At 47.4% G+C, this 26,881-nt stretch overlaps 1 protein-coding gene across 9 annotated transcripts; it reads left to right on the top strand.

Moving 5' to 3' along the window:
- On the top strand, positions 1–26,881 carry SLC41A3 (solute carrier family 41 member 3). Of its 9 annotated transcripts, none has more exons than XR_012589337.1 (11): positions 1–149; positions 2,098–2,416; positions 12,966–13,073; positions 13,921–13,992; positions 14,801–14,945; positions 17,060–17,206; positions 19,814–19,958; positions 20,577–22,342; positions 22,444–22,578; positions 23,385–23,533; positions 25,947–26,861. XR_012589337.1 is itself a non-coding variant. In XM_074602719.1 (11 exons), exons 2-11 carry the CDS (start codon positions 2,126–2,128, stop codon positions 26,130–26,132), a joined length of 1,458 nt encoding a protein of 485 aa, XP_074458820.1. In that variant the 5' UTR covers positions 1–149; positions 2,098–2,125; the 3' UTR covers positions 26,133–26,861. The 9 variants fall into 9 exon arrangements, 8 of the variants coding, with proteins under 8 accessions (XP_074458820.1, XP_074458819.1, XP_074458823.1 ...); XM_074602719.1 differs by having other exon boundaries at positions 20,577–20,656; XM_074602718.1 differs by lacking the exon at positions 1–149 and adding an exon at positions 870–1,042 and having other exon boundaries at positions 20,577–20,656.

The following is a 26,881-nucleotide window of genomic DNA, read 5'->3' as shown; positions in this document are numbered from 1 at the left end:
ACTTACAAAAACCTTCAACTCCCTTTGGTGTGCCCTGCTTTGAGCCAGAGCCCGCAGGCCCAGAGACACCATTTTATCAGTAAGAGCCCTTTAGCGTAGCATGACATCTGAGAGACTTCAGCAGGATATAAGAGTGCTCTGGTACTGAGGTACGATTTAATATCCTCAATTGTTCTGGAAATTTGAGCTGCATGATTCAGGAGACTTGCATGACTACGGTTACTTCGATGCTTAGTGGGGTTTATGTGCTTAGATGTGGTGGATGTTGTAATCGCATTTCTAACGTGGTGATTCAATATGGGAGGGGGAAAAAAACCAGATCAAGAGTTTTGCAGTGATTGTGGTGGAGGCAGGCTTTTGCACAGGAAGCGTGCAACAAGAGCTCTTGCAAATGCCAAAGTAAGAAAAAAAACAAACCACCCAACCCCGACGTGGAGGAAACGTCTTTCCTCAGCTCTTAATTGCAGCCTCCTGTTCTCTCTGCCTGCGCTGAAAGTTGTCACCGTTTCCGACAGCATCCCCCACGGGCTCTCGGGGTGGCAGGAGCCACAGAGGATTGGGCACGTCCTGGGGGGCAACAGGATGGCGCTCCTGGCACCCGGCTACCCCGAGCGCATCCTTCCAGGGGGGCTACTGCCCGAGCAGGAGCCGTCCTTAGTGACAGCCCTCCCCCCCACCTTCCGAGAGATCTCCTCTGGCTGCTCTGGGTTAGGAAGGGACATAATAATAATGATGATGATGATAGCGGGGCTGCAGCAGCTGCCGGACTGCAGAGAGCGGCCGGGCCGTGCTCCCCGCTGCCTGCACGGCGCCGGGGCCGGCCCGGCGGCTGCCACTCACGGCGCCGCGCCGCCTCCGCCGCCGCGCTGCGGCCGGGGGCCGGGCTCGAACCCGCGGCCGCCGCGCAGGGCGGGCTCCCAGCCGCGCCGCCGCGCCCCAGATGTGGCGGGCGCCTTCCCGCCTTCGCATCGTCCCGGCCGCGCCCGAGGCCCTGCGGGCAGAGCCCCGCGCAGGGCAGAGCCACGGGCAGGGCAAGGAGCCGGTAAGCGCTGGGGAGGATCGGGGGCCGGGTTTCCTTTCCCCGCAGAGGGGCACTTTGTTTTGTCTATCCCTCCTCCCTCCCCCTCCAAGCTGTGACTGGGGCCTCCTAGCTGTTTCCTCTGCTCCCCAGATGTTGGTCAAGAAGAGGATTGATGCTGCCGGGGGTAGTGCAGGGGTTTAGGGCGTTAGGGGCCCATCCTGAAAATGAGAGCATCAGAGAACATCTGCCAGCGGTTACGCCGGATGAGTGCAGGCAGGAGGCGATGGGTAAAGATCTGGGGCACTGCCTGGGCCAGCAGTGGGGCAGGCAGGATGAATGACAGTTATATAGAGAAATGAGACGCGATGGCAGGAAAACAGTGACTAGTAACAATTTTGCATGTTTGTTTTTTCTTATAAGATGCTGTGGGGTCATGGCAGCTTCTCTGTAGACAGATGAGTCATATAGTGCATGCGTGTCAACTAAGGCGTAAAGGGAAGAAAAAGTACTGAGATTAGAAAGAAGATTAAAGAGTTATCTTGTTAACGAGGAGCGGCGGACAGTTAGCTGTACCATGCCTGGTGCCAGGTATTATACATAGTACATACCTGTGCTATGCCAGTCCTTTGCTGGACTGTAGGATGCTAGGATGTGAACTGCTCCCATTTAACGGCTAAGGGTTAGACCACAGAAAGGGTTGGATTCTGCTGGGCTCCTCAGTTCTCATGACTCCCAGAATGAGAGCTGGAGGGTCCAGAATTCAGGCTGTGTGCAGCATCTTCTGCATCCTTCTAGATGTTCTCAGGGTGAGAGCCAGGATACATAGCAAGCACTCCAGCACGAACACAGACCTAGAAAGAGATGGAATTACAGAAAGGGAGATTGATTTTAGACTATACAAAGTTGAAAGTAAACTAAATGCTAGTATTTGGGTTAGCAGAGCATCTAGGGTTTTGGGAGTAGGTGCCAGTTTGCCTTCAGGTTAGTGGAGTGGACAAAATACCAAAGGGTTTGCTGTCTCTGACCCATCTGATGCCTTTTTTTCTTATCTCATTGTTTCTGACTTTGTTTTTCAGAAAAACTCTGCGATTCAAGAAAGCCACCATGAAAGGTGAGGAAGTTCGTCAGAGGAGAAAAGAGGGCAGGACTAGGAATGGAGAGCGATCCAGGCACAAAGCAAAGAGCAAGGGTAAACACAGAGAGAGCCGACTTGGCAGCCAGGAGGCAGAGGATGTCTCTCTGCATGCACAGCAGAAGCTGTTGTCTGAGGAGAAAGTGGCCATGGCAAAGTCGCAGGAAGAGTCAGCCATCGCAATTTGCCTGCAAGTGCTCTTGCCGTACCTCCTAGCTGGGCTTGGCATGGTCTTGGCAGGCATGGTTTTGGATTATGTTCAGGTAAGGGAAAGAAACTGATACGATGTACCTGGCATGGGATAGGTGGGGAACTTTTCTTCAGGGGCAGGGGATTTGCTCTGCAGATGGCAACGTAAAGGAGGATTTGCAGCAGTTTCACATGCCAACATGTCCTTCAAAGTCGGCTATTACGTATAGCTCTCAGGAGACAGTATGTGGTGTTTTTCTGCCCCTTTTTCTCCTTTGGAGGTAAAAGACAAGAGGGTACTAGAGAGCATGTGAAGAATCTGAGGCATCTCTGTAGGAAGATTCAGTCCTGCGCAAAGATCTCAGCTTGGTCCTGGAAAGAGGGTGGCTGAGCTGTGGTGGGCTGGCACTTTCCTGCACTAGGTACAGCTGTATCACTCCTGGATGTAGCTCTGGGTAGTCCTGCATCCCCCACTTCACTGTGCAAGGAGCCAGCCAGCCCAGCACTGTTAATGCTTCATGCAGCAGCCCAGCCCAGCCCGTGCGCCTCGTCCTTTTCTAAGGCCTTGTAGCAGATGACTCAAACCCTTGAGTCTTCTTCCAGTCCGATTTCTGATTCTGAGACAAACCAGACCTTTCCTCCTATGGTGTAGCAATACAGAGCTTTAAGGTAGGGGTGAGCTCCTAATTTTAGTCAGTTTAAAACTGCAGTGAATTTCCAGATTATAGATTGCTATGCCTTTGCATTCTAGGTGACTCTCACTGCTGCGTGCCTTTTTGTTAACCCTTGTTATTTAACTAGCTAGCTGTTGTGTCAGACTGCCCTGACCTATCTGATACAGTGACACTGAAACTACTGTGTCTGCATTGACAGCTTTCACAAATCTGGAGCTGTGTTCTTTTGCTATTAGTCCTGGGCTGATCTCCCTAAGCTATAAGAGCTATAAAGGCGTAAGAGTGACACAGTATCCTTAATTGACCTTAGCAGGTACTCAATACCCAGCAGAATATCTAGTCAGATTAGAAAATACCAAGGCAAGTCCAGAACCCAGTGGCAAGCTACTTTTTGTCTCCTAAGACATCATTCTGAGAGTCTTGAGCCTTGAGCAGCCACTTTCATTTTTATTTTTCAGACTGTTCAGATCTGCCCCTTCCTCTGGATCTCTGACATTAAATGCACATTACCTCCTGTTGTGAGGTATTAAAGCATGAAATAGGTTGCAGATGGCTTTATGATGGTGAAGAAGTGTTTTTCTTTCAATGTTCTTCCCTTAGAGTACTTTTTTTTTTTTTTTTTTTTTTCCTTTTAGGAACAGAATGTGAAGTCTCATAGTCCTCTGAAACCGCAAAAGTCTGGTTTCTGTTTTATGCAGAAAAAGCTTTCAGAAAGAGCTTTCATGTTAGTGCTTAGAGCCTGGGAAATCAACCCATGCAACATCTCATAGGACAAGCAGGCCTTTGGCAGTTAGCGCAGTGACTTTTCGTGCATGATCACAGACTACTTGTGGACTCTCATCGTGGACTCACTGCTGCTAGGAACTGCCTGCCCTTTCTAAGGCAGTCCTGCCCTCTGCTGCTGCTGTTTCTGTGGGGCAGCAGGAGATGCTGCGAGGCTCTGGGCCCCAGGCACTCTCCATCTGCTTGCTCTCAGTCTCTCCACATAAGCTCTCTTCTCTGCCCTTTCCTAAAGCGGGGAAGAGAGGAGCAAGGTAAGAAACAAAAATACACAGCCTGATCTGACACAAAGTGTGGCAGAGGCAGGAGTGATAGTACTCCAACAACTGGGATGTATGGTCCCTGGAAAGCATTGTCCCCCTGTGAGTCTGAGGTGTCAGAATAGCACTGTCTGTTGCTAACACTGCCATGTTGTACGCGCACTCACTGGTATCCCTCTCCCTTCTTTGCAGGGATGATAAGGTACGTCTGAAACTGTGCTCTTTGGCACTTGTCATTTTTCTGTTCTTTTTTTGTACCGTGGCAGTGGATGGAGGCCCTAGATCAGAGTCCACCAAAGAGGCTGTTTCTGCTTTGGCTCCTCCAGGGCAATGCTACCTGTTGGCTAGTTTGCAAGTGTAGGGATACAGCGTATTTGTGTAGCAGTGTCCCTCCCTGACTTTTGCCATGATGAGTGATGGCAGCCATGAGATGTTCGGTTTTTTTCCTCAACTAGTTATAATCTCTTTCCTCTTGTTCAGGAGCTCGCTCTCTCTTCTCAAACCTGATGCATCTCTTTGTAGACAAATATGGTATATCTCTCTGCCAGGAAAATACGATACATCTCTTTGCTGACAAATCTCTGGTGCGCATCTTTATCAGAGGCTCCTTAAGTGCTTAATAAAATGACCCAGTGTACACATGCAGGTCACCTGAACCAATTACCTTCTCTACATACTGATTCATCGGTTGAAGGCTTTTTATGGTGCTTGCTTAGAAACAGAGCGAGCCGAAGCGTGATAAACTCAGAAACCCTGCCAGGCTGACGCTTCAGTACAGGATGTGTTGCTGCTGTGTTTTTTAATGGCATTTGAGTCATTCGGGCTCATTAATATTTCCTTTACATTAATGTTTCTGCCTGTCAGCAATCCAGTTGGCAGATACAGTGGCTTATGGGACTAGATATGCACATTATCAGACCTTTGAAAACCTGTGGTAGTTGTCCAGAAATTGTCCTTTATTTCCTCTAAGCTGCTGTGAGTTTCTAACCAGAACTGGGCCTTCATGCTGTCGCTTCTCGGTTCCTGGCTGGTATAAAGAGATTGGGTCGTGTATGGTTATTACAGGATTTTTATTAACCTCCTTCTTCCAGCTATTGTGGGCCTTTTTTCCAGTTAGATTAGCTGAAACGTACTCCCTTGTTAGCTTTCAGCTAACCAGGCCATTGTTAGGTGGAAGAGACACACGTACACACTGAGCCAGCTGGGAGTGGAGAAGGTTTCGGGGGCTATACCAAAATACCAACCTAGAAAGCAGCGAAGGCCAGAATCTCCCATCTGTAGCTAGGGCTTGTTTCCTACCCTGCCATGCTTGCGGAGAGATCTGCCGTGCCATCTCAGCCCAGCCCATTAGGCTCTGTGCTTTGGTTTGCGTGAGTTCAGACCAAAAGAAACACACCGTCCAAATGGCTGAGAGCTTCCTCTCTTCCCTATTTATCTGCAAGGCAAAAGCATGTCTTGTTCTGTCCAACCCTGCCAATGCATGTAGCTCCAAGCTGGGGACCCTGTCACAAGGACAGAGTCCACAAGCCATTAATCTTTACGTCTCTCTGCAGAGTGTCAGAGAAAGGGCTGATTAGTACAAAAAGTAAGGCAATGCAATTTAAACATTTAATTTGAACTGCACTCAGAAACTTCTGTCTTTCGTGCCTACTTGAATACTTGCTTTCACTTGTTTGCCTTCACAGGGGCATGGCTGGATTTGAACCTGTGGTTGAATATTGAAAAAGCTCCCTTGCCCATGTACTAAATCAATCCTATAGCCTTCCATCCTAAATCGTGCTTTTAAAGCTTTTGGACCCTCTGATCCAATTGGCTTGCCTAAATTAATTGTTAGAAAGAAGCCCCATCAAAATAACCCTGACTCCCTTTTCCGCATGCATGACTTTGAGCTGAAGTCTTTACTGAGCAGGATAGAAAGTCTTTGGTCGTTTGTGGCCATAATGCAGCTCTGGTTCTTGACCTTGTGTCAGCTGTTTGACCATGGAGACTCTGGGGGTAGGATCCCCCTCTCTCAAAGACAGTATCTTCCTGGGAGCGTGCGGCAGCAGTGTGTTTCACTTTAGGACAGGAAGGGAGACGAGCTCACAGCATGCCATGGAAACGTTTCAGCCTTTCTCTCCCTTGCCTGCGGTGTAGTGAGATTACGGAGCTACCTTAAATAAGCCCTGGCTATGCCTCTTATCTTGGCCTTTGCAAACTAGCAGAAAGTTGAAGTGATGACAGCAGATAAGGTTGTTCGCTTTTGAAGCTTATTGGCTGGTTCTCTGTATTTTTTTTTTCCCCTGAAAGCCAGTCATTCAGAGGTATAGCTGGCATAGACCGATCGTTACATCCCGCGGAGACCATGGAGGGGACAAGAGGGGCTGGGGTCTAGAAGGGCAGATCTTCTCTCACCAGCCGGCTTAGCTGTGTGGCTTGCCTGGGGATGAGACCTGCGTAATATCATCAGCTGTGACAAATGCGGACTCATGTTTTCCTTGACCTTTCTTCACCTTGAAGAAGAGCAAAACGGATCCCGGTTGTTAACTCCCCACCTCCTCAGCTTTGGGACAGTGAGAAAAGTTCAACGTTGCTTATGGTGGGAGTGAGGGAACTGGGGCCGGTTCACAGCAGGCTTACATATTAAACCATCGTATCAAAGGCGAGCTGCAGTCTGACAAGAAATGTAACCTGAGCAGAAAGGACACTAGTGCGTTTGAGCACGCTAAGGGATTCTTGCATGACCTGTCACTCTTTCAGTGCTGTAGCCTGAGCAGGTCTTACTGGTTTTTACCGAGGTGGTGGGAGCTGAATGGGGTGTGGGCTCATTTCTATTCGTCCACAGACATCTCCGCAATCTTCTTTTCTCTTTTTTAATTCCCCTCTGGATATAAATTGGAGAAATAGTGTCTGTCAAGTTGGCTGCCACCTGGGCTCAACCCGGCTGAATCGATTTTGGAGGATTCCCTTGCTGCAACCCTCTGGACGTGCTCCTACGAGGAGAAGAAGAAGCTAAAGCAATTTGGCATCGTTGCTGTTGTTTGAGGAAAAACATTTCTTTCGACTTCAGAAAGAGCTACCAGGAGGATCTCTGTGATGTCCTGATCTCCCCCCATTTGCCTTGCTGAGCATGGGGTAACGGTGTTTGACCATGGTGGTCACCCAGTTACAACTGGAACTGTGCTTCCATGGCAAGAAGCTGAGAGGTTTCACCTGCAAGTTGACCAGGTCAGCCAGTGGATTTCTCCCAGAGACTTCATTCTCCATTGCCTCCCAGATTTTCGTGCCGTTCCTTCTGGCTGGCTTGGGCATGGTAGCTGCTGGCCTCTTGATGGATGTTGTTCAAGTAGGTACATGTGGTCAGGCAACTGTGTAGTGAGAGGGTGGGCTAATTCGCTGACCTTGAGTATTTGTGCGTTTTTGTATTTAATGTGTGTAGTCCTGGCAGCCAGTCAGCAGGATGGCTGTAGGCTTTTCCTGTGCTAGAGAGACGCTATCCATCTTCTTTAGATCAGTACATGGGCTCCTTGCAAAGTCGGGTAGAGGCTTGCAGACAGGCTGCCTGACGCTGCCCTCAGTGCGTTAGACTGGGTGCTCCCTTTACTGGATCTAGCTAAACACTTCAGTGAAGACTGCTATGAAGCAACTGGGATAAAACTGCGGCATATTTCCCTATTGCATGGTATTATTTCTTTCCTTCAAAAATTGCTGATAAGGAGATCTAGGTCGGGGTTGTTACTAGCTACCTGTCTCACTCACTTAGAGGCAAGTTTATGCTTTCAGTTCTTTGCAAACAACCTAATGTAATCTTTGGTCTAGAAGGCATTTAGATACTGTGATGAGAGGCATGCCAGCACAAAAAGATTAGCATCGCCTACAAATGGAGCGCTTCTTGGCCAGATTCTGAGGTGGGTGTAAATTTAGGGTAACTTACATTGACTTCCAAGGAGTGCTGCTGGATTTACACTGTTGTGCCCATAACCAGAATTTATCCCATCTGTCTTTCCTTTGTACCAGTGGCACAAATAGAAATGCAAAATTTGATCTAGTTTGGGCATCGCATGCCAGTGGATTTACAAATCAAAAGGCTGGCAGAGTTTCCCAAGGATATATCCTACACTCTGAGCACACTGGAGTACATTGGATTCTCTGGCATTAGTACCACAGCAGGAGCTAAATATGGATACTTGAGTGTTTGGGAAGACAATACGTTGCTGTTTTTTCTTGCGTTGGAAGAAACAAAGAAGTCAGAGAAGTTGAACTAAAGGGAATGTGAGGAATATCAAAGAAGGGTTAACTGGAGTGGCACACACTGTTGCTATGCTGTGTTTGTCGTCTCCACCTTGTGCTGTGCTTAGGCACAGACCTGTCTTGCAGCATTACAGAAGTTCTCAAACTACCCAAGATGTTATGTTAACAGTTAGCAGTTATCTCATAGAAGGATAAAGACATAGTACATACCCACTTCATACCCTTGGCAGGTGAATAGGTCTTTGTCTAAAAGAAATCAAACACACTTGCTAAGAATTGGGTTCTGTTCAAAAATGTAACTGTATCCAAATTAATAGAAAATATAAACCATGTATACCTACATTGCGCATGTCCTTTAAACACCAGAGTGCAGTCTACTTTGTGTATTTGCTCACTAGACTCTTAGAAGTGGGGTCATGCATGAAGCACAATAATAGGAAGCGTATTTTTTTGGTGAAGGTGTTTCCAACTGTGTTGAAATGGAAGCCTTCAGTCAGTGGGTTTGGCTCCCAGAGGAGGGAGCTAGTGCATTGAGAGTCACGACTGGCATAGGAGAGATGTCAGTGAGGTAAGCTGCCATGGTATCAACAACCCCATATTTAAAAACAAAACCAGTAGCTGGGAAAATCCAGAGATCTTAGCCTTTAAAGGTTTGGATTATTCTTCGGTGCCTTTTTTGTCTTTGAGCTGCTTATTTTCAGCTTTTCTTCCTGCAAGTGTGAGAGAGAGAAACTCGCTGTGCTGTCCAGCTAAAACCTGAGACTAAGTTTGTTTGCTTGAGGCCAGGTACCATAAGACTCAAATTGGTAATAATGAGGGCTCACACTACTGAAAGTACAGGTTTTGCTCGTCCAGGAGTCTGTGATTTGACCATTTTTCAGGGGATGGTCTGGCTGAGGAATGCTTTGCCCTATTTGCAAAACATTCTTAGGAAACTCCATGTCTGCCTTTGACAGGCAGATATATGGGCAAGCTCATGGATGGTATCTAGAGCATACGTATGAGTTTAATGGCGCTGCCCCTGGTTTTTTACATAAGAAGTTTCTTGAAATAATGTGGTTCTGTGCTGCAGGTCCAGCTGGCTCTCTTGTTTGTAGGGCTGATTTTTTTGTAAAGAGGAGAACAAAGTGGAAATTGCTTGTTTGTCTCATATCAAACTTTTCAGGATTTTAGCAGTTTCTGATCTGTCCTGGGATGAAACCAAGAACTGTTCACGTTACTGGTAAAAAAAAAAAAAAATCAACAAGAGAAATTTGTTAAGCCCAGTTGACTCCAAGGCTCAAACCTGGCACTCTCATACTGTAATACAAAGATGCCCGAAGAAATAGCCATCTCTCTTCTTGGTTGTGCAGATGATGCAGTCTCTGTGCCGGGTCAGTAGCATGGTATGGGTCTTTTCTTGCTGGACGCTTCCGCCTCTGCTCCAGTGATCCTTGGCCAGCTGGTCGATCCAGATGCCAGGCTGGCTGGCATTGCTGGAGACCTTGCAGGGCCCTGCCAGTGTTTGGCCAACTCTTTTACAGGAAGGTGAAGAATCAGATTGAAGCTGGACAATCACATTTCAAACTAGAGAATTCAGTAGGAAAACTTCCCTTTCATTCTCCCTTTCCACACCACCACAGTGGGACACAGTCCAAATGAAAGTCACAGACATAAGATATCCTTGTCCTTTGTTGATAAAAGCCCATGAGATGATTAGCATTGAAAAGGATTTTGAATTGGCTGGCATTTTATAGTGTGGGAGCTTTTGATCTTTCTGTTGACTTGCTCAGGGCAGTAGAAAACCTCTGAGGTTTCTTAGCTGCTGCCATGGGAGGATGCGTGCCCTGGAGAGGTAACAGGACGTGGTTGGGACTGTGAAGACAGTATAAGGAGGGACAGGAGGGCTAGACTGCAGCTGGGGAGACTGTCTCAGTACATCATAGCCTCTCTTCCTCTATGGGACCCCATGAGCAGATCCCGCTGGCGTGGGGACCGGCTGCAGTGGATCATGGGGTAACCAAGTTTCTTCAGAGCTGAGCTTTAGGGCTGTAACTCAGTTATGGGGATGGGAAAGAGTCTCTTTCTGGCTCAGTGTCCCTGTGTGGGTCCTGGCTCAGTGTCCCTGCAGTGCTGCAGGGAATGTTTCTGTTCCTTCTAGGCCAGTTTTCATCTTGGACAGAGATGCTTCCTAGACTTAATCCATCTGTCTTCATTCAGGCAGCTCCTTTGCCTGCACAGCCCTAACCTGCCACATTCACCTGCTCCTCCAGCTGACAGTCCTGCAAGGCGATGCACAGGGATCATCTGTTTATTCTGTATTTCTGCAGTCTCTAACACAATGGAGTCCTGGCTACTGTAGTATAAATCATTATGTCCTCAGGCTCTTGGTGAGTCACTAATGAGACTCAAATGGAGGCAATTAAGTCGTTTTTTTATTAGTACAGTTGTGTGATTCTTTATTAATTGCTCAAAGCCTTTCAGTGTAATTATGTGTAAGGCAGAGTCCCAAAAAATCATACTTTGCATCCTGAAACTTCTGTTATGATGGCTTGAGACCTGAAAAATTCATCATAAATACAAAGATTGGAGCTTACGTTGATGTGACCAAGTCATCTTTGCCAAAGGTGACTGAACAGAAAAATACACATAGTTAAGTTTTTCTGTTGCTTTTTATTTATATGTCTTTTTATGTGCAAAATATGCAAGGTCTTAAATATGAATGTCTGCACGCCTGTGTGTTTTAAATGACTGGGGTTTTTTACATTGTGACTATGAAGTCTGTTTTTTCTCCTCTTTCTTTTGAAGGTGTCAAAGATGTGTTTGGATCTTTATTCTTAATTAAAGAGAGAGGAGGATTTGAATCTTTAAGAGAGATGTCCGCCCCTAGCTTTTCTCAGATTTTTAAGTTCCATGTTAACAAATTCAAACAAAATTATAGTGTGTCAAATAAGGTGACTATTCTCGTGTTGTCTATTATTTACTTAAGAGTAACTTACTTCTAACATTTTGAAACGTGCCCGTTTCCAGGTCACCACTGCCAGGAAATGTGCCTTTTTATTTTGATAATAATGTTTTGCCTGTTATCTGCTCCTCTAAGGAGTGTCTTGTACCATGTGCTCAGGGCTGGCTCAGCCCCACTTTCATTCATCCTGACTCAGGAGGAAGCTGTGGGCTCTCCCCACCAGACAGCCACACCACTGACTTCCCACAGCTTCCCATGGCACAACCAGAGCAAAACACCGAGCTGTTACACCCTGTACATATTTCCCAACAGGCTGACAGCTGAACATGTTGACGTTTACCGAGTCTGTCCAACCTCCTGGATTTACAGGTTTATAGAGTCCCAATGGATGTGAAGAAGGTGGGCGAGGATCTGTTACTCGTTTTGTCCTCTAGTGGCAGAATTGGGGACAATTATATGATACTAGCCAGTGACAAATTAGAATTAATGAACAGATTGATCCTTTACATGATGTGTAGCTAAACTATGGAAAATTTTGCCACAGGATGGTACGTGGGTTGGAGGGGGGAGATTGGATGAGTACCTGAAAGAGAAATCCTTTGAACACTGGTAAGTGTGCAGAAACCCCTCCCTACCCCAGTTCACTACCCTGTAGCAGGTACTCGTAGGCTGGAAAATACACCGGAGAATTACTCTGTCTACTTGTCATATTTGTAGGTTCTTGTTTTATAGATCTGAATTTGACTGCTGGTGGAGATAAGGATAGGTTAGATGGACCTTTGGTCTGACTCATTGAAGCTGCTGTTTTTTTCATGTATTCTGCTCTTAGATGTCAGACTAGTTGGTTTTACTTCAGGGGGAGCTGCTCCGTTCTGTGATTTCATCCCGATGGGAGCCTCCCTGGCTACTGTGGGACTTTGCCAACATCCTTGAATGCACAGGGGGTGAATGAATTATGTTCCAAGGCACTGTATGGTAGATAAATTAGAGAAGACATGTTGATCGACAACATTTCTTAAGGTTTCGGATCATTTCTAGTGTTGCAGCTGATTCAGTAGCTTTGTACAGCTCAGCTTCAGAGGAGCAACGATAATCAAGATATTGGCCCAGCAGTTCGGGCTTATTAGATATCTTAATTCAAAATCCTTTTTCCAGCTCTGCTGGGACTGTGCTTGGTAACAGGAAGATTTAGGAACCGCCTGTGGAGAAGAGCGACAAAAATCTCCTTCCCGCCCACCACCAGTCTTAGATGCCTAGTTAGAAGTTCGGTAAAAAAAGACAGACAAAACTTTTTGTTGTTAGATCGTTTCCAGATCTTTGTGTTTGTTCTTATGACTCTGGATAGCAATAGGCATTCCTGTATCTAGTGTCAGTACAAAGGATGGAGAGCACACTGGATTTCATTTGGCTTGTGAACCCTAATTATTTTTCATGTTGTTCTTGGCTAATGCTACAGGCACATTTTAATTTGTGGCTTTCCAAAATCTTCTGCTGCCCTCAGGAAGAAAGTTCCTTCCCTGTGCTTTGCTGTCCATGAGATCAGAAAGAATATTGCAAGCTAAAAATTCCTTTCTTTGCTCCCAAAAGGCAACCAGCCCAGGGCACCATCTGCCTCCATGTGCATAGCAGATACCTGTAGAGCAGGTGGCGAGATGGGAACCCACTCCCCTTTGAAGCAACAGCGTTGGACTAGTCAGCATCACAAACTAAGGTTGTTGCCTTTGTTTTCTTCCAGCACTGGGATGTGTTTCGGACAATCACGGAAGTTTTTATCCTGGTTCCTGCCTTGGTTGGCCTGAAGGGTAATCTTGAGATGACGCTGGCGTCCAGGCTCTCTACTGCTGTGAGTGTTAACAAGGTGGTGGTGGTGGTGTGTGTGTGGGGATGGGGGGATGGAAATAGCAGGAGACAGCAGGAGATTCTGCTTTTATATAACCGCGTTGTGTGTGTATGAGACGTGCCCTTTTCTGCTAAGTAGAAACTAGTGGTGTGTGAGTGTTAAAATAGTGTGTTTGCCCTCATTTTGTAACTGGAACAGAGAATTTCCATCTGTACTTTGAAGGTGAATTAATCCCTGGGTGGCCAGTTGCTGATATTTGGGGCCCTATGATACATGAAGGAGACAAAGCCAGGGCTCCACAGCTGTCAGCTTCAGTATTGGATTGCATTTCTGTGGGTATTGACCCTTGAGAGACCCAGGGCTTCCCAGAAATCCTGCCTTGTGGGGAGCAGGCTGAGGCCTTTTGGGACCTGCAGTAGCTTTTCCTACTCTGGATTTGATCTCTCCTATCTCGTTAAGCAGTTCTGTATACTTTGGTCTGTTTGTATTGTATGTCTTGAGAGAAATTGGTGCTTAACAGAGCAGTTTAGGGGGAACAAAAGAGGAAAAATGGTCTAGTTTGTTCAGCTTTTGATGTGTGTGGAATGTGGTGGATGTGCCCACTCCACCTTTAGCTGGGTGTTCTGTAATGCCTCTGTATCTCCGTGTGAGCTTCTCATACCCCTGGGACACTGGGCTGGAGCATGATGGAGATGTGTCAAGAAGTGCAGGGAAGGCTAGGAGATGCCGACCTGCGCGTGCCTCTCTCTGGCTTTAGCAGCCCCTTTCCAACAGGAACCAGGTGAAACTGCCTTCAGCAGCCACCTGTGCCACAGAAACAGGTTTTCAGGATGTCTCTCTTGGCTCCTAGGCTAACACTGGACAGATGGATGATGCCCAGAAGCAATGGAAAATGGCCACCTGCAATTTAGCCCTTATCCAGGTGAGTCACTTCAGCTGGGAGAGGAAAAAGGCCCTTTTCTCTTGGTGTGCTGCAGCCCAGCAGCATCTGTTCCCAGCAGTGCTGGGTCTGGTGCTGTTGATTTGGGGCAGGTATTCTCAACAGAGCTAAGCAGCGCCCAGGACTTGACCTCCAGTAAAGCTCTGTGTGGCCCCAGAGCTTGTAGTTTAGCTGCAAAACACATCCAGACATTCATTGCCTTTGTGGACAAACGGAAATAATGAAAAAAAACCCCTCCTTTTGCAGGGGGAGCTGCGGCACAATCCCTGTTTCACAACAGGCCCTAGATAAAGCCTGTCATTTACTGGCAGTGTTTGGGAATCAGCCTTGGGCAGTAGGGGAGGGATGGGAGAAATGTGACTCTTGTAGCTCTTTCTGCTTGCTAAAATCCAGCAACCAGCCTAGAGGTTGCACATGGCAAGGCCACAGGGCTTGCAACATGTGTCTGTGTGCTTTCCCTTATCTCCTTCCACAGCTTTTCAGCTTGCTAGGAGAGCTGTGTTGATGGGGAGCCCATTTTTGTGTTGACCAAGGCTATTCCTTTGCTGATGGACTCATTGCCCTTTGCTGAAATGTTATCTGCCCTTTGCAGGCATCCAGAGTTTTTCTCCAAACTTTGTCAGGATTTTTTTTTTAATGTAGTGGAGCCTTACGGGGATGCTGCGTAAATACATAAGCAATCAGCATCTCTGCAAGGCTTAGCTGCATGGAAATGCTGTGGTCGTGTGGAGCCAGGACTGCCCGGGAGCAGATGCGGATGATTTGTCACCAGCTGTCTTCTGGCCTCCAGGTCCAGGCCACCGTGGTGGGACTTCTGGCTGCTGTTGCTGCTGTGATCCTGGGAGCCATCTCCAAGGGCTCTGTGGAGCTGAGCCAGGCTGCCGTGCTGTGTGCCAGCAGCGTGACCACGGCCTTCATAGCTGCACTTTCTCTCGGTGAGTTGTTTTGGTTCCTTGGATCAAATATGCAGCACTCAGGTGTGGGGGAAAAAACTGTCCCTTCTGCCAGGGAGGCCCAGCTGACATCCCTTTGGTCTGGCACAGGGGGGAGGATGCAGGGAGCATTAGTCCTATGTCTGCTGCTTTCACCCCCTCTGCATCCTGCCTTTGCTTCTCTTCTCCCAGGATCTGTTGTTTGCTCGGCTCTTGGTGCCCAGAGCAGCAGTAAAAATGTCCCACTTCACCTGACACACAAAAAATGCCACATGCTATGTGTGGGTGGACACACAGGTGCACACACTTTCTCCATATGTCTGGGGTGACGTGTTAGCCATCTACACTGGCCCTTTCCTAGGGGAGAAGGAACTTATGCTTTGCACAAAGCAGGGTACTGAGAGTCTGTTAGCAGTCAACTCCAGACGACACTCAAGATGGACTTGAGTCACCCAATACCGTGCAGGGGATTGTGGCCAGCCCTGTGGCTTTCCCGCTTTGAGCTCCAAGCCAGACAGTCCACTCTCCTGGCTATTCCCCTTGCAAGGGAAACGTGACGGGGTGGACAGGCAGGAGCTGCTCTGTGTCGCCTGAAGATGATCAGTTTGTAGGTCTGCCATACGAGGGCAGCATGATACCCTGAATAGCAGGAGCTGGCAGAGTTGGATACAGCAAGTTTTCTAAATGAAAGGGACAAGTTAGAGCAAGTGCATATCCTGAAGCTGGAGTCAAAGGGTGATTGTAGATGCCTTTGATGAAAAACTTGGGATGAGGCAGTTGTTAAAAGAGAAAAACAGCAGCCCAGCTTTCATTAAACTCTTCCCCTCAATCTCCCTGCTTGGTGTGATACAGAGAGGCTTTGCTGCTGTACCATCGCAGGCTTTCAGCTAGCATTAGTTTCTTCCCTGGACATGGTCACAGGCGGCCTGCGCGTGGCTGCGCACGACGGGAAGCTGCTATTTTTGTGACCAGGGAGGCAAGCAGCATGAACTGTGCTGTGGGGAGGGGAGTGTGGGTGTCTGGGAGGGCTTTTGTGGAGAATGCCATGTTGTGTGAGGATGTGTTTTCTGTATAAGGCATGTTGTATCAGAGAAGGTGGACATGTGGCATTTCCTAAGGGAGAGCCGATGCTCCTGTATACATTCAGCTTTGGTGGGCTTGTGCAAACACGCACAGAGAGGCTGTGAGCTGGAGGGAACCACCATTTCTCAGGCTTCCTTTGGCGTGTCCTGTCAGCCACAGAAGGACTTTGCAGAGATGAAATGTGTCTTGTCTCAAGGCTGCTCTTGCTAGTCATACAGCAGTGGAGGCTGGCCAGGCCGGGTTTATTCCAGGTGGCTTTCCCACAGGCCTGTGAGAGATCTGATGGCTGAGGGATTCCCACAAGTTCATCAGGGTTTGTGGTTTGTGCTCATTAATTTACCCGGGCAAGCAAAACTTCCGTCCTCTCCAACAATGCTGAAAAGCAGCTGAATTTTCCAGGTGCAGCTGAGAGGACAGGGGAAGAGAAGTGATGTGGGCCTCTTGACTTGGGAGCTGCTCACAGCATCAGCATCCACCCAGTTCAAATTAAAGGAGCCCCAAAGATTCTGGGACACAAGGGGTCAATCTGATGAGTGGGCTGAAAGGCTCATTCAGGCTACTGTAAGGAAGCTCTTCGCTCCTTGGTGGTTCAAACTCAGAGAAATTTTGGTCTAATATGGAAAATATCTTTGTGCTGTGGAATCCAGAGCAGGGGACGGCACCAGGAGGCTGCCGCATGCCTGCTGTGTGCTTATCTATCAGTGTGCTTCGTGCATGGTCCTGCTTCAAGGCAGCAAAGATTAAGCTGCTCAGGAGGGAAGCTTCTGCATTTGGGCTGCCTGCTGGTATCTCCTTTGATCCCTGGAATTCGCTTGTGTGCCTGTGGGCCTTTGGGCAGAGTCATGCCCTTTGGGTTGGTGAAAGCAAGAGGACAAATTCCTGGGGATGTCCAATCTCCAGCTGTGCGGTACCGCTACAGGCAATCTGCTTCTTGCTTTTCCTAGACCCCGCGTCCCTCTGGGAACCAGAACAGCAGCTCTGGGGTGAAACGCAGCAGGATACGTTCTCTGATGCCTGCTCTGTGTCTTCTCTAGGTCTGGTGATGATTGGTGTGATCATCGGAGCAAGGAAAGTTGGGATCAATCCAGACAATGTCGCCACACCCATAGCAGCAAGCCTTGGAGACTTGATAACCCTTTCCCTGCTGGCGGGAATCAGCAGTACACTCTTCAAATATATAGGTACAGTGTTTAGCAGGGATTTGCAGCTCAGCAAGGGAGGGATAAATCCTTGCGAAATTATTGCAGGGCGCTTACCCATTTCTGGGATTTCAGAATGGAGGCTGTCGTGCCACTGTGGTAGAAAAATGACCAAAGAGGTGTTTTCCAGCTTCTCTTTTAGTAGCAAACTGGAAGGCAGAGCCTAAGAAACAACTGGGATTTGTCAAAGAAATGACCAACGTATATTGCATAGTCTTGGAACAGAAGGTTAACATATGTGACACTGACTCTGTTCCTGCATCTGTCGTTAGCCAAGCAAAACTACTTTCTGTGCGTGGGTAACAGCAGGTTCTTCCTCACAAAGCTATTTCAGGGTTTTGGCATTTGTAAAATATTCTTGTGTCTTCTCATGTGGAGAGTCGTGGATGAACAAGATATTATCATCTGGGAGGGAGGGAGGCAGCGCAGCATTGTTTCATGCTCATGGGACTCTGAGTAGGAGTTGTGGCTGTGGGGTTAGCTGTGCTGCTGGTTGGCAAAGACGGGCACCTGTTGACACTGAAAAGCTCAAAACATGTTGTGACTTGGTGATACATGCCTGACTGTTGCTAGTAAAATGCTAGCCTATTTACCGTGAGCCTAACCTAGAACAGAAACAGGAAAATAAAAAGATCCAGTAAACTCAATACCATTTGAAACCCAAACTGTTGCTTCAGACTGCGAGCAAAAGCAGCAAGGCAGCTGTTCTCAGTTTGCATAACTCGTTCCATATGCCAGCAAGTGAGGAGCGAAGGAACACACGTTGCAGGGAGAGGCCCATGAATTGCTTCCATCCAGTCCTCCTTGAGCTTCAGAGGTGCATTTTTTTTGAATAGGCTTTTTCCGTGACGCCATCACACCTGCTGCTGTAAAGCTAGTTTGTCTTTCAGTTGCCACACCTCTGATAATATCTCCCAGGGAGCAGATGGCAGAACAAAATGATAACCCCTATGACCAGAGCGCATTTGTGATGTTTTCAGAGTTGTTTAAATAGCCTCTTGAGATGGAAAATACTCAGCACGCAGACACCTAGTTATTGGGAGCATGAAGTGAAGCAGGGAGGAGGAAGGCACTGTTGATGGTGGTTGAATAAATTCATTTCCCTCCCCAGTGTGTAGTAAGGGACAGGTCGTGCTGTGATGACAACTGCGTCCTACCAAAATGTATCCTTCAAAAATACCAGTGAGTCTGTAAAGTTTGGAGTACTATGTGCCATTTGATGCAGCACCATCCCCTTCTGCAGAACACTGTTTTGACAATTAAGATTTTCAATTTTTTAGAAATCAACTCTGGTCTTTCCCAGTCCTTCGTTATGGAGGTACTTTATGCCAAAGGATTGCAGCTTCCTTATGGTCTGTATGTGAGAGAATGTTGCAGAACTGGAACGTGGAGGCTGAAGTCCATTCATCCTACCAGGATTCTTTCTGTGGGCTTTGATAAAGTTTGATAGACTCCAGTGCTCTATGTCTGCATTATTTAAGAAGGAACTAATTGCCTGAAACCATGAGGACTCGGAGGTAGGAGATCCAGGAGAGCAGCTAAGTCTGCCGTACAACCCATCTGTCCTAAGTGACTCCAGGTGGTAAAGTGGACTGACAAAACTGCAGCTCTTTACACCCCAGAAGCGATTGCATTTCAGTGCCGACTAAAGCCCCACATAAAGGGTGCACCTCTTTGTGCAAGAGCCCTTGATTCATGGAAGATATCATCACATCAGTGCTGTCTCATCCAGGTAGCCCAAGGCCCTGGCAATGTCATTTTGAAAAATGCACACTTTGAGCCTGCTTTGTCTCCCAGATTACCTGCAAAATCTGCATTATAACCCGCTGGCTTTGGCCCCAACACAGAGACCAGATGGAGGGCTTTGTTGAAGAAGCATTTTTATATCAAAAGGATTGGCATCGTCCCCATTGCTTGAAGGTGTTTCTCATGCTTCTGAGTCATGTTTATTTTCTTTTAGTGCTGCACATCTACTTATTTTTTAATTCCTTTGCTTCTAAAGGTCACTTCAAGGTTATACCCCTACCGAATGGAAAAAGCACCTAATGGAAACACATGTAAGCTTGCAAAAAAGAAACCCTGGATCTTAACTGGCTTATACATGCAGGAGAGCATTTCTTCCTGTAGAGCAGACCAGCTGCTCAGCAGTTCTGCTGGCTTGTCACTAAAGTACCTATTACCTCTTGTTTTAGGTGAAGGCGTGAAGTGTCTGTCATACAGCTTGCACACAGGAGTTTCCCCCTTGCCCTGCTGTTTGATTTGTACCCTGAAGCCAGAAATTTTGTAACTTTTTGTCTTGCTTAGTTGGAGATGGAATTGGAGACTTGCTCATCTTCAAATATAACTTGCTTTGAATCCTGCTGATTTTCAAATAACATCCTCTAGCAGTGAGTTTCAGGGGTTAATTAAGGATTTCTATGGTAGAGTGAGGTGGTTGTGTGGGGAATATCATGGTTCATGTGATTTTTCGGCTAACATAACTGAGTCTGACTGAGAGGCCTGCTGCCTTTCTTCCAGACTTTGTGCAATATCATTTTGGAAGCCTGTGAAGCCAGGGGCATTTAATTCAAGATTTCTTTTCCTTGCCAGATATGAAGTACCTTTCTCCTCTGATTTGTGCTGTCTTCATTGTTATGATTCCTCTTTGGGTTGCTATTGCCAAGCAAAGTCCTTCCCTTGCCGAAGTCCTGAAGTCTGGATGGCAGCCGGTCATTGTTGCAATGAGCATCAGCAGGTAAACTGAGGAACTGCTCCAAGCCCACACACACACATATGCACGCTGCAGAGAGACCCCATGCTCATTTAGAAAGCCATCAGAAGTGAAACTGGAAGGGACAGGAGAAAGGTATTTTTCCAGGGCTTCACCATTGGTGGCCCTCCAACAGGCTGTGAGATAGCAGGTAAGGAGCCCCCAAATTACTCGAAAAAGCAAGTCATCATTTGAAGTCTCACTCGTGCATCCATGCACCAGGTGGGTGCAAGCCAGGAAACCGAAAAGTGAGATGATGACCATCACAAATAGTCAGACTTCACCTGGGACAGAACTTAAAAAAACTGGTAAGACGAGTATAGAAGTGTAGCAAAACTTCTGGAAAGCAAAAGCTTTCCTGGCTACTATGAGTTTTGCTCTACAGGGGGTAGGGAGGTCTTCCTGATCTCATTATGCTGTTAACAAAAACTGTCAGGCTGTCTGTTCATGAAAACTGAGCTGTAAAGGGAGTAAATAGGGAATAGTCCAGCCCTGGCAATGGGGAAGAAGCAGTAACTCATCTCAGTGTGCTATTTTCACAGCATAGGAATTGCCCTGGGAAGAGAGATTGTTCCACCCTCACTGCCTGTCCTTTTTTAACAGCATTGGTGGGCTCATCTTGGACAAAACTGTAACTGACCCAAACTTTGAAGGCATGGCAGTTTTCACACCTGTGATTAATGGTAGGTTGGTCAGGGGGGGTTATATGCATGCTTTTCTTTATACCTCCCCCTCCTCCCCAAGGATTATGATATCCACTGTTTACACAGAGGTCTGTGTTCAAGTCCCTGCCCCTCTCATGAGTGGAAGTGAAACTACTGGTCCCCGTTACATCCCTGCTTACTCATATCTTGAAGCACCTCTGGAGCAAAATAGCAGGCAGGGCTGAAAAATACTGGCAGAGCTGTGGGAAAGGTTAACAGCATGTGATAGTTGTCTACGAGAGCTACGTTGACACCTTTACTTTGATAACATCCTACTGAGGATGTCACAATAAATCCATTTTCCCTGTCTTTCTCCACTCAGCAATTTGAGCTGTGCAATCATCCTCTATACAGATTGTTGCTAAAGATTAATATATTAAGATTACATATGTGTGCGTATATGTATAAAAAGATTATATATATGGATTATATGTAGGGATTTTTATATATCTCCCCAAACATCTTTTGTGCATATAGTTATATTTGTTCGAAGCCTCACAGTACTTTCATACACACAGAGACCAGTACAAACTTCTGGGGATCCTGGCATCGCTGAGGATCTGCTGGGTTATTTTTCTGCTATTGTGATGTTCTTGCAGACCAGACCCATTCCAGGGGAAACCCACGTTCCTAGGGCAGGCTTGGCCTCATGCCACCCTCAAAGATGGTTTCCTCTTGCAGTGTCAGAGGGTGTCACCCAGCTGTCATCTTAATGGATCTGCGTAAAGGCAGCCACCTTGCTGACAAACTCTTTCCAGCATGGTTAGCCGAAGAGCCTGATTAGGAAAGTACGTCAACAGCAATTTAGTTGAACAATGATTGACCCAGACGTTGCTCCGTGGGGGCGGGCAACCTGTTTGGCAGAGCTGGTGGCAGAGTTACGCAGTGCTCCCTGTCTTTATGCAGGTAGCTCTTTATGGCGTGTGCGGGGGAGTCCTGTAAAGTGTAGCAGCGCACGATTCAGAAAGCTCCCATCTTGAGCTGTGTTGAGCTAGTCTTAGTATTTTCACTTTGATTTTGCTCTGGCAAATCTCATATTTAATGATGGAGCGTTTCCTTCTTCAAGGAAGGGAAAACATGAGAAGCCTATAGGATCTGGCTCACCGTTATCTTTTCTGTGGCATTTCTACCCTGCAGATACTCAGGGTGGTGGAGGTTTGCTCCATAGATCATCATCCCTCTGTTTTCTGCTGGCTGCTTTCTCATGTTTGCTAGAATTAATCAGTCTGGAAGGAATTAATTGCCTTTTAATTACCTAACATATTTGGGCTCTGATTCATTCTCGTAAGATTCTTTCTCATTTAACAAGTGTGTTAGATGCCTTCAGACAGACATATAATCACTCTCTGTGATGTTTGTTGTTTTTTAAACGATAATGGCTCTGTGGATGAGTAAATCCAAGAAGTGTCCGTGAGCAGCATCTGCCGTTGCCTGCGCTGCTTTCCCCAGCAAACCTGCGTCAAACCAGGTGCAATTACATCATCTTCAGAGGCCACATGGCATTTACAGCCGGTGCTGGGAAGCAAGGGAAAATGTTTCCCATAAAGCAGTCAGAAGGAGATGATCACTGGAACCTTCCTGATTTTTAAGAGCCGTTCCTGCCAAGTGAAAACCAGCATCGACATGACATGTGGGATCAGGTTTTCTTTTGCTCTCAGTGGGCTTGTAAGTGAATGTGGATCTACTCACCTTGGGCCGGGTTTTAGACTGATGTTTCCTGCTGCAGTGAGGGTGGTTTACAGGTTTATTGTGTTTTGTCCTTGTAGGTGTCGGAGGGAATCTGGTTGCCATCCAGGCCAGCCGTATTTCCACATTCCTGCACTTCTGGAGCATGCCTGGAGTTTTGCCATACAAGATGAGGCAGAATTGGCCCAACCCATGTACCACATTCTTCTCATCAGGTAGACCTTGAACCCTAGGTGTCCATGTCTCAAGGCCTGTGATCACAGATAGCTTGTTTATCAAGCCTGGTTGGCGAAGGACTAGGTGGGTTTCAAAGGCAGAAACCCCTTTCTCCCTTACAGGGAAGATACTCAGATTGCAGAGGAAGCATCTTTGCGGTGGGCAGCTTGAAAACAAGCTTGTATACTTGCTCACTGGCATGCAAAGAAACTGGCCTTCAGGGAGCACTAAAGAAAGTAATTGAAAAAGAATCTCAGATTTGATCTAATGGAAAGTCATTTTAACCATAGCCAGCCTAGAGCCATCACCTGTGGACAGAGGGGTGAATAGAGCATAACCTTGCTGAAAATCAGCAATTCCTCCATCTTCAGCAATGGATAAACCTAAGCATCAGCAAAACTCGATTTGGGTCTGTTGCCTTTTTAGATTGCAGGTTCTTCTTAATTTTCCCTGCTAGGTTGGGAGTTACTGCTAAAGCAAACTAAAAACTGGGAAAGTGGATGCAGCAAGGCAGAGCAGAAGCAGTGGGAGGCAGAGAGCAGCTGAGAGGAGTGTTCAGAAGAAGTGGAGTGGATCAGCATGGAGCATATCTTTGGCACACAGTTTCAGTGCGAGACAAAGCTGCCGGGCTGATACTGCAGATGCTCCGGATTGCTGTGTGATCTAGAAAAGGCGTTAGCAATGTGGTTGGTGGGAGGAGACAGCCCCAAGTCTATGTACCAGTATTTAAATACGCCGCTGCGTCCTGTCCTTCCCCCACCGTCTGCAGCACCGTCATCACTGTTTTTGTCTCTGTCCTCTGCAGAGGTGAATTCCAAGTCAGCCCGAGTCCTGTTCCTCCTGGTTATCCCAGGGCACCTTGTGTTCCTGTACACAATCCATCTGCTGCAGGGAGGCCACACGTCTCTGTCCTTCACCTTTGTGATGTTCTATCTGACTGCTGCTTTGCTGCAGGTAAACCCCAACCTCTCATCCAAAAGGAACCTCTCAGATACTGTGAAAACAAAACAGTCTCCAGGCTAAACAGGAGTCACAGTAAAACTTGCAGCAGCAGCCCACATTTCCAATCATTTCAGGTGTGCTCCCTACTGAGCGTCATGTATCTTATGTGGATCCAGTAATACTTCACCCAAATTGCCAGGTCTGCTTTCCCACATGAGCACAACTGCCCTTAAGGCTGAGTGAGGGGTCAGACATGAGATGAGGAACAAGTTATCATCATCTGCTGAGCTGCAGTAAGTGTGCAGAGACACGCTTAGCAAGGAGGTACCTCTTGCTGTAGGTGGTACCTTATTTTATCACGTTCACTCCTTGAGTCTCTAAGCCCCGAGTATTTCTAGACTGCCACTGGTCAGCCCAGTGAGGGGCAAGTGAGAGGCTGTGAACCCCAGCCAGCAGGTTTCCCCACTCCTTTTGGAAACTAGTTTCACGTATCCTGGTGAAGACCTAGGGATCCTTCTGAGCAGGGCCATATGGATCAAAAGCAAAGGGAAAAGCCAGGCCTGAGAAGTTAGTCTTTAAAAGTAAAAATTCTGGGTAGGCGATGGGCAGTTCATCCAATGTGTTCTGCCTGTTCACTTTCGCTGTTTTGCCTGCGCTGTAAACTTTGTCATCTCACTCAGAAATGCACGCGGCTGTTGCTTAAACTCACAGAGGCTCTGACTTCACTTGCCCTTTTAAATCAGTGATTCATTAATTTGCAGGGTGAGGTAGCTGACTTCTTGCTTTGCCTTACAAGCAGCCTCGTGTCTGTGGGTTAATTCCTTGCGTGTGTAAACAATCAGTTTTTCTTGACCTTTGCACAACCCTAAGCCCAGCCGCACACCCATAGTTGTAAAGCAAAATATTTATTCTTCTCTTTATGCATCGAGGTAGCTCCTCAACCAGAGCCAAGCGTGAAAATGAGCAGAATAAATGACAGCGTAAGGACCAGAATCCCAGCAACGCCACTGACCCTGAAAGATTCCCATGGAGGCCAGTGGAGGAGAATACGCTCAGCCTGGTTCTCTCTTCCCCTCCATTATACTTTATAAAGAAAGTCAGAAAGAAAGAGAGGGGGAAGTTTGGGTCAGCTGGAGGAAGCCCAAAGAGAAAGATCAGAGGCCTAGAAAATATGACCTCAGAGGAACGACTGAATGGACTGGGGTTAGCTAGTCCAAAGAAGAGAGGCTTGAGAAAAATCTGCTAACAGCCTTTAAACTACCAAGTTTCTGTAGGGAGGGACAGAAGAACATTTTCTCTGTGGTCACTAGGAATGAAACATGAAATCATGGGTGTCAGATGGAAAAAGGCAGATTTATGTTAGACCTTGGGAAAAACAAGAACAGAAAAAAAAAAAAAAGCCATGGGACTGATTGCTTAGTGTGTGGCATCTCCATCTTTGAGGGTCGTTTAGCATAGGTTAAACAAACGACCGTCAGGAAAAATGTGGGCATTTTTGATCTTATATTGAGGCAGAGGAGTGGTCTATATAAAACTCTTGAGTTTCCATGGTCCTGTTATTTAATTTGCTTCCCCCATCTCTCCTCCTCCCTCTCCCCCCATCCAGCTTGCAGTTTTCACCTTTAGAAATGCCGCCTCTGGCTTTGGTTCCTGTTGTGCGGCGGTCTCCCATGGAGGGACCACAGATGCGGGGTGCAAACTCTCTCTCCCTTCTTAATTCAATTAACTAGGCAGTCTTTAATCTTTAACCGAAGTATTTTTTTCCTCCATCTGTTTATCAGAATCAGGAATGAAATAGGAATTAAAAGCAATCACAACAAAGATTTTAAAACTGTTGAGATGAAAAAAAGAAATTATTTTCTTTTTTTAACATGTCAGTGCTGCTTGGGATAACTTTGATGTAAAAACTGCCTCAAACTCCAGTTGTCCACTGAGACTTTTAGGAAAAACAAAGTAGAACGCGATCTGAATTTCTAATGGGAAAAAGAAGGATGAAGAGAAAAAATCTGACTACGACTGTATCCTTTGGGGCTGCCTGCATATTTGCAGCAGTGCTGTTTCTGGCGGAGTGGATGGGAGCACTCCCATTCATGGCATGGGAAGTGGGAACTGTCCCTTTAGGAGACGCTTTTGGTGTGGCCAGACTCCCTTTTGGGGCACGCGATGCTGGTGAGCCGTTCAGGCGTGGTCCCCACACTTGTGGCTGGCAGCATGGGGCTGCGGCACCAGGGCGATGCCAAGCGATGCAGTGCCCAAGGATATGAGCCAAGTACACCCATCCCAGCACAGCTCCATCCCGGAGAGAAGTGGCAGTTCTCTGGGAAAGGCGTTAATTCTCCGCCGTCCCTGTTAGCTCTGGTACTGAGGGAGGCTGTGCATTACCTTTTTTCTGCCTCACAGCGGGGCCTGTCTTGCCTCTCCCCAGGTGGGAATCCTGCTCTATGTGGCTGACCTAATTGTGCGCCTGATGTGGAGGAAGGCGCTGGATCCGGATAATTTCTCCATCCCCTACCTCACTGCCCTGGGGGATCTCCTGGGCACTGGATTCCTGGCCATCTGTTTCCGCCTGGTTTGGCTTGTCCACGGCACAGACATGAACTTGGGGAACTGAGAGATCATGAGCTGCTCTGCATCACTCGTGCGACACGGTGCTTTCCTCTGGGACAACAGGGTACTTGGCGATGAGCGCCGGGTCACCCGGCTGGATTGGACCTCCCCTGCCACCCCCGACGCCCCATCTGTCCTCCCCATCGTGCCTTACAGCTGGGCTCGCCCGCCCCGAGGAATCAGCACCCACAGACTTGTGCCCTCACCAGTGAGCAAGCTGGTTTCAAGCAGCACCCGCTGCTCGTGCCTGCACACGGCAAACAAGGCGTTAAGGAGCATTTGGGCCATGAATGAGCATTTTGATCGGTTTCTGGCCCTAGCACAACATAGCCCATGAGGCCGCTCCAAAGCCTGCCGAGGTCACCGCATCCAATCCTGTAAGTGGATGTCACAACCTCTCTGTCGGACTATGACTTTCCATCAAGGGAAATTCTTTATTTGCCCCACTTTTCTCTCCTGTTGCATTGCTGGAGGAGGAGAGCAACCAGGTCTTTAAACTTGTCTCCTCTCCATCGCTCAGATGCTCAGGATCTGACGCAGTCAGGTCCTTGCTGGCTCGCGCCCAGCGGGAGGTTATCTAGGGATACCACCTACCTGCCCTGGCAGTGTCACTGTTGTCTGACCAACAAGATGGATTGATTGCATTTTGGGGGGAGGAAGGTTTGTTTTTACGGTTTAGGAAATGTCCAGTAGTTAAAATGTTTATAGAAAAACACACACAAATAAAGTGGTTAAAAAAAGGTAATGCTGTGG

This window comes from Larus michahellis, chromosome 10, assembly GCF_964199755.1.
Source record: "Larus michahellis chromosome 10, bLarMic1.1, whole genome shotgun sequence".
In the NCBI taxonomy this organism is placed as follows: Eukaryota; Metazoa; Chordata; class Aves; order Charadriiformes; family Laridae; genus Larus; species Larus michahellis.
Note: the sequence above shows the minus strand (reverse complement) of the source record. Positions and strands in the feature narration are given on the sequence as shown.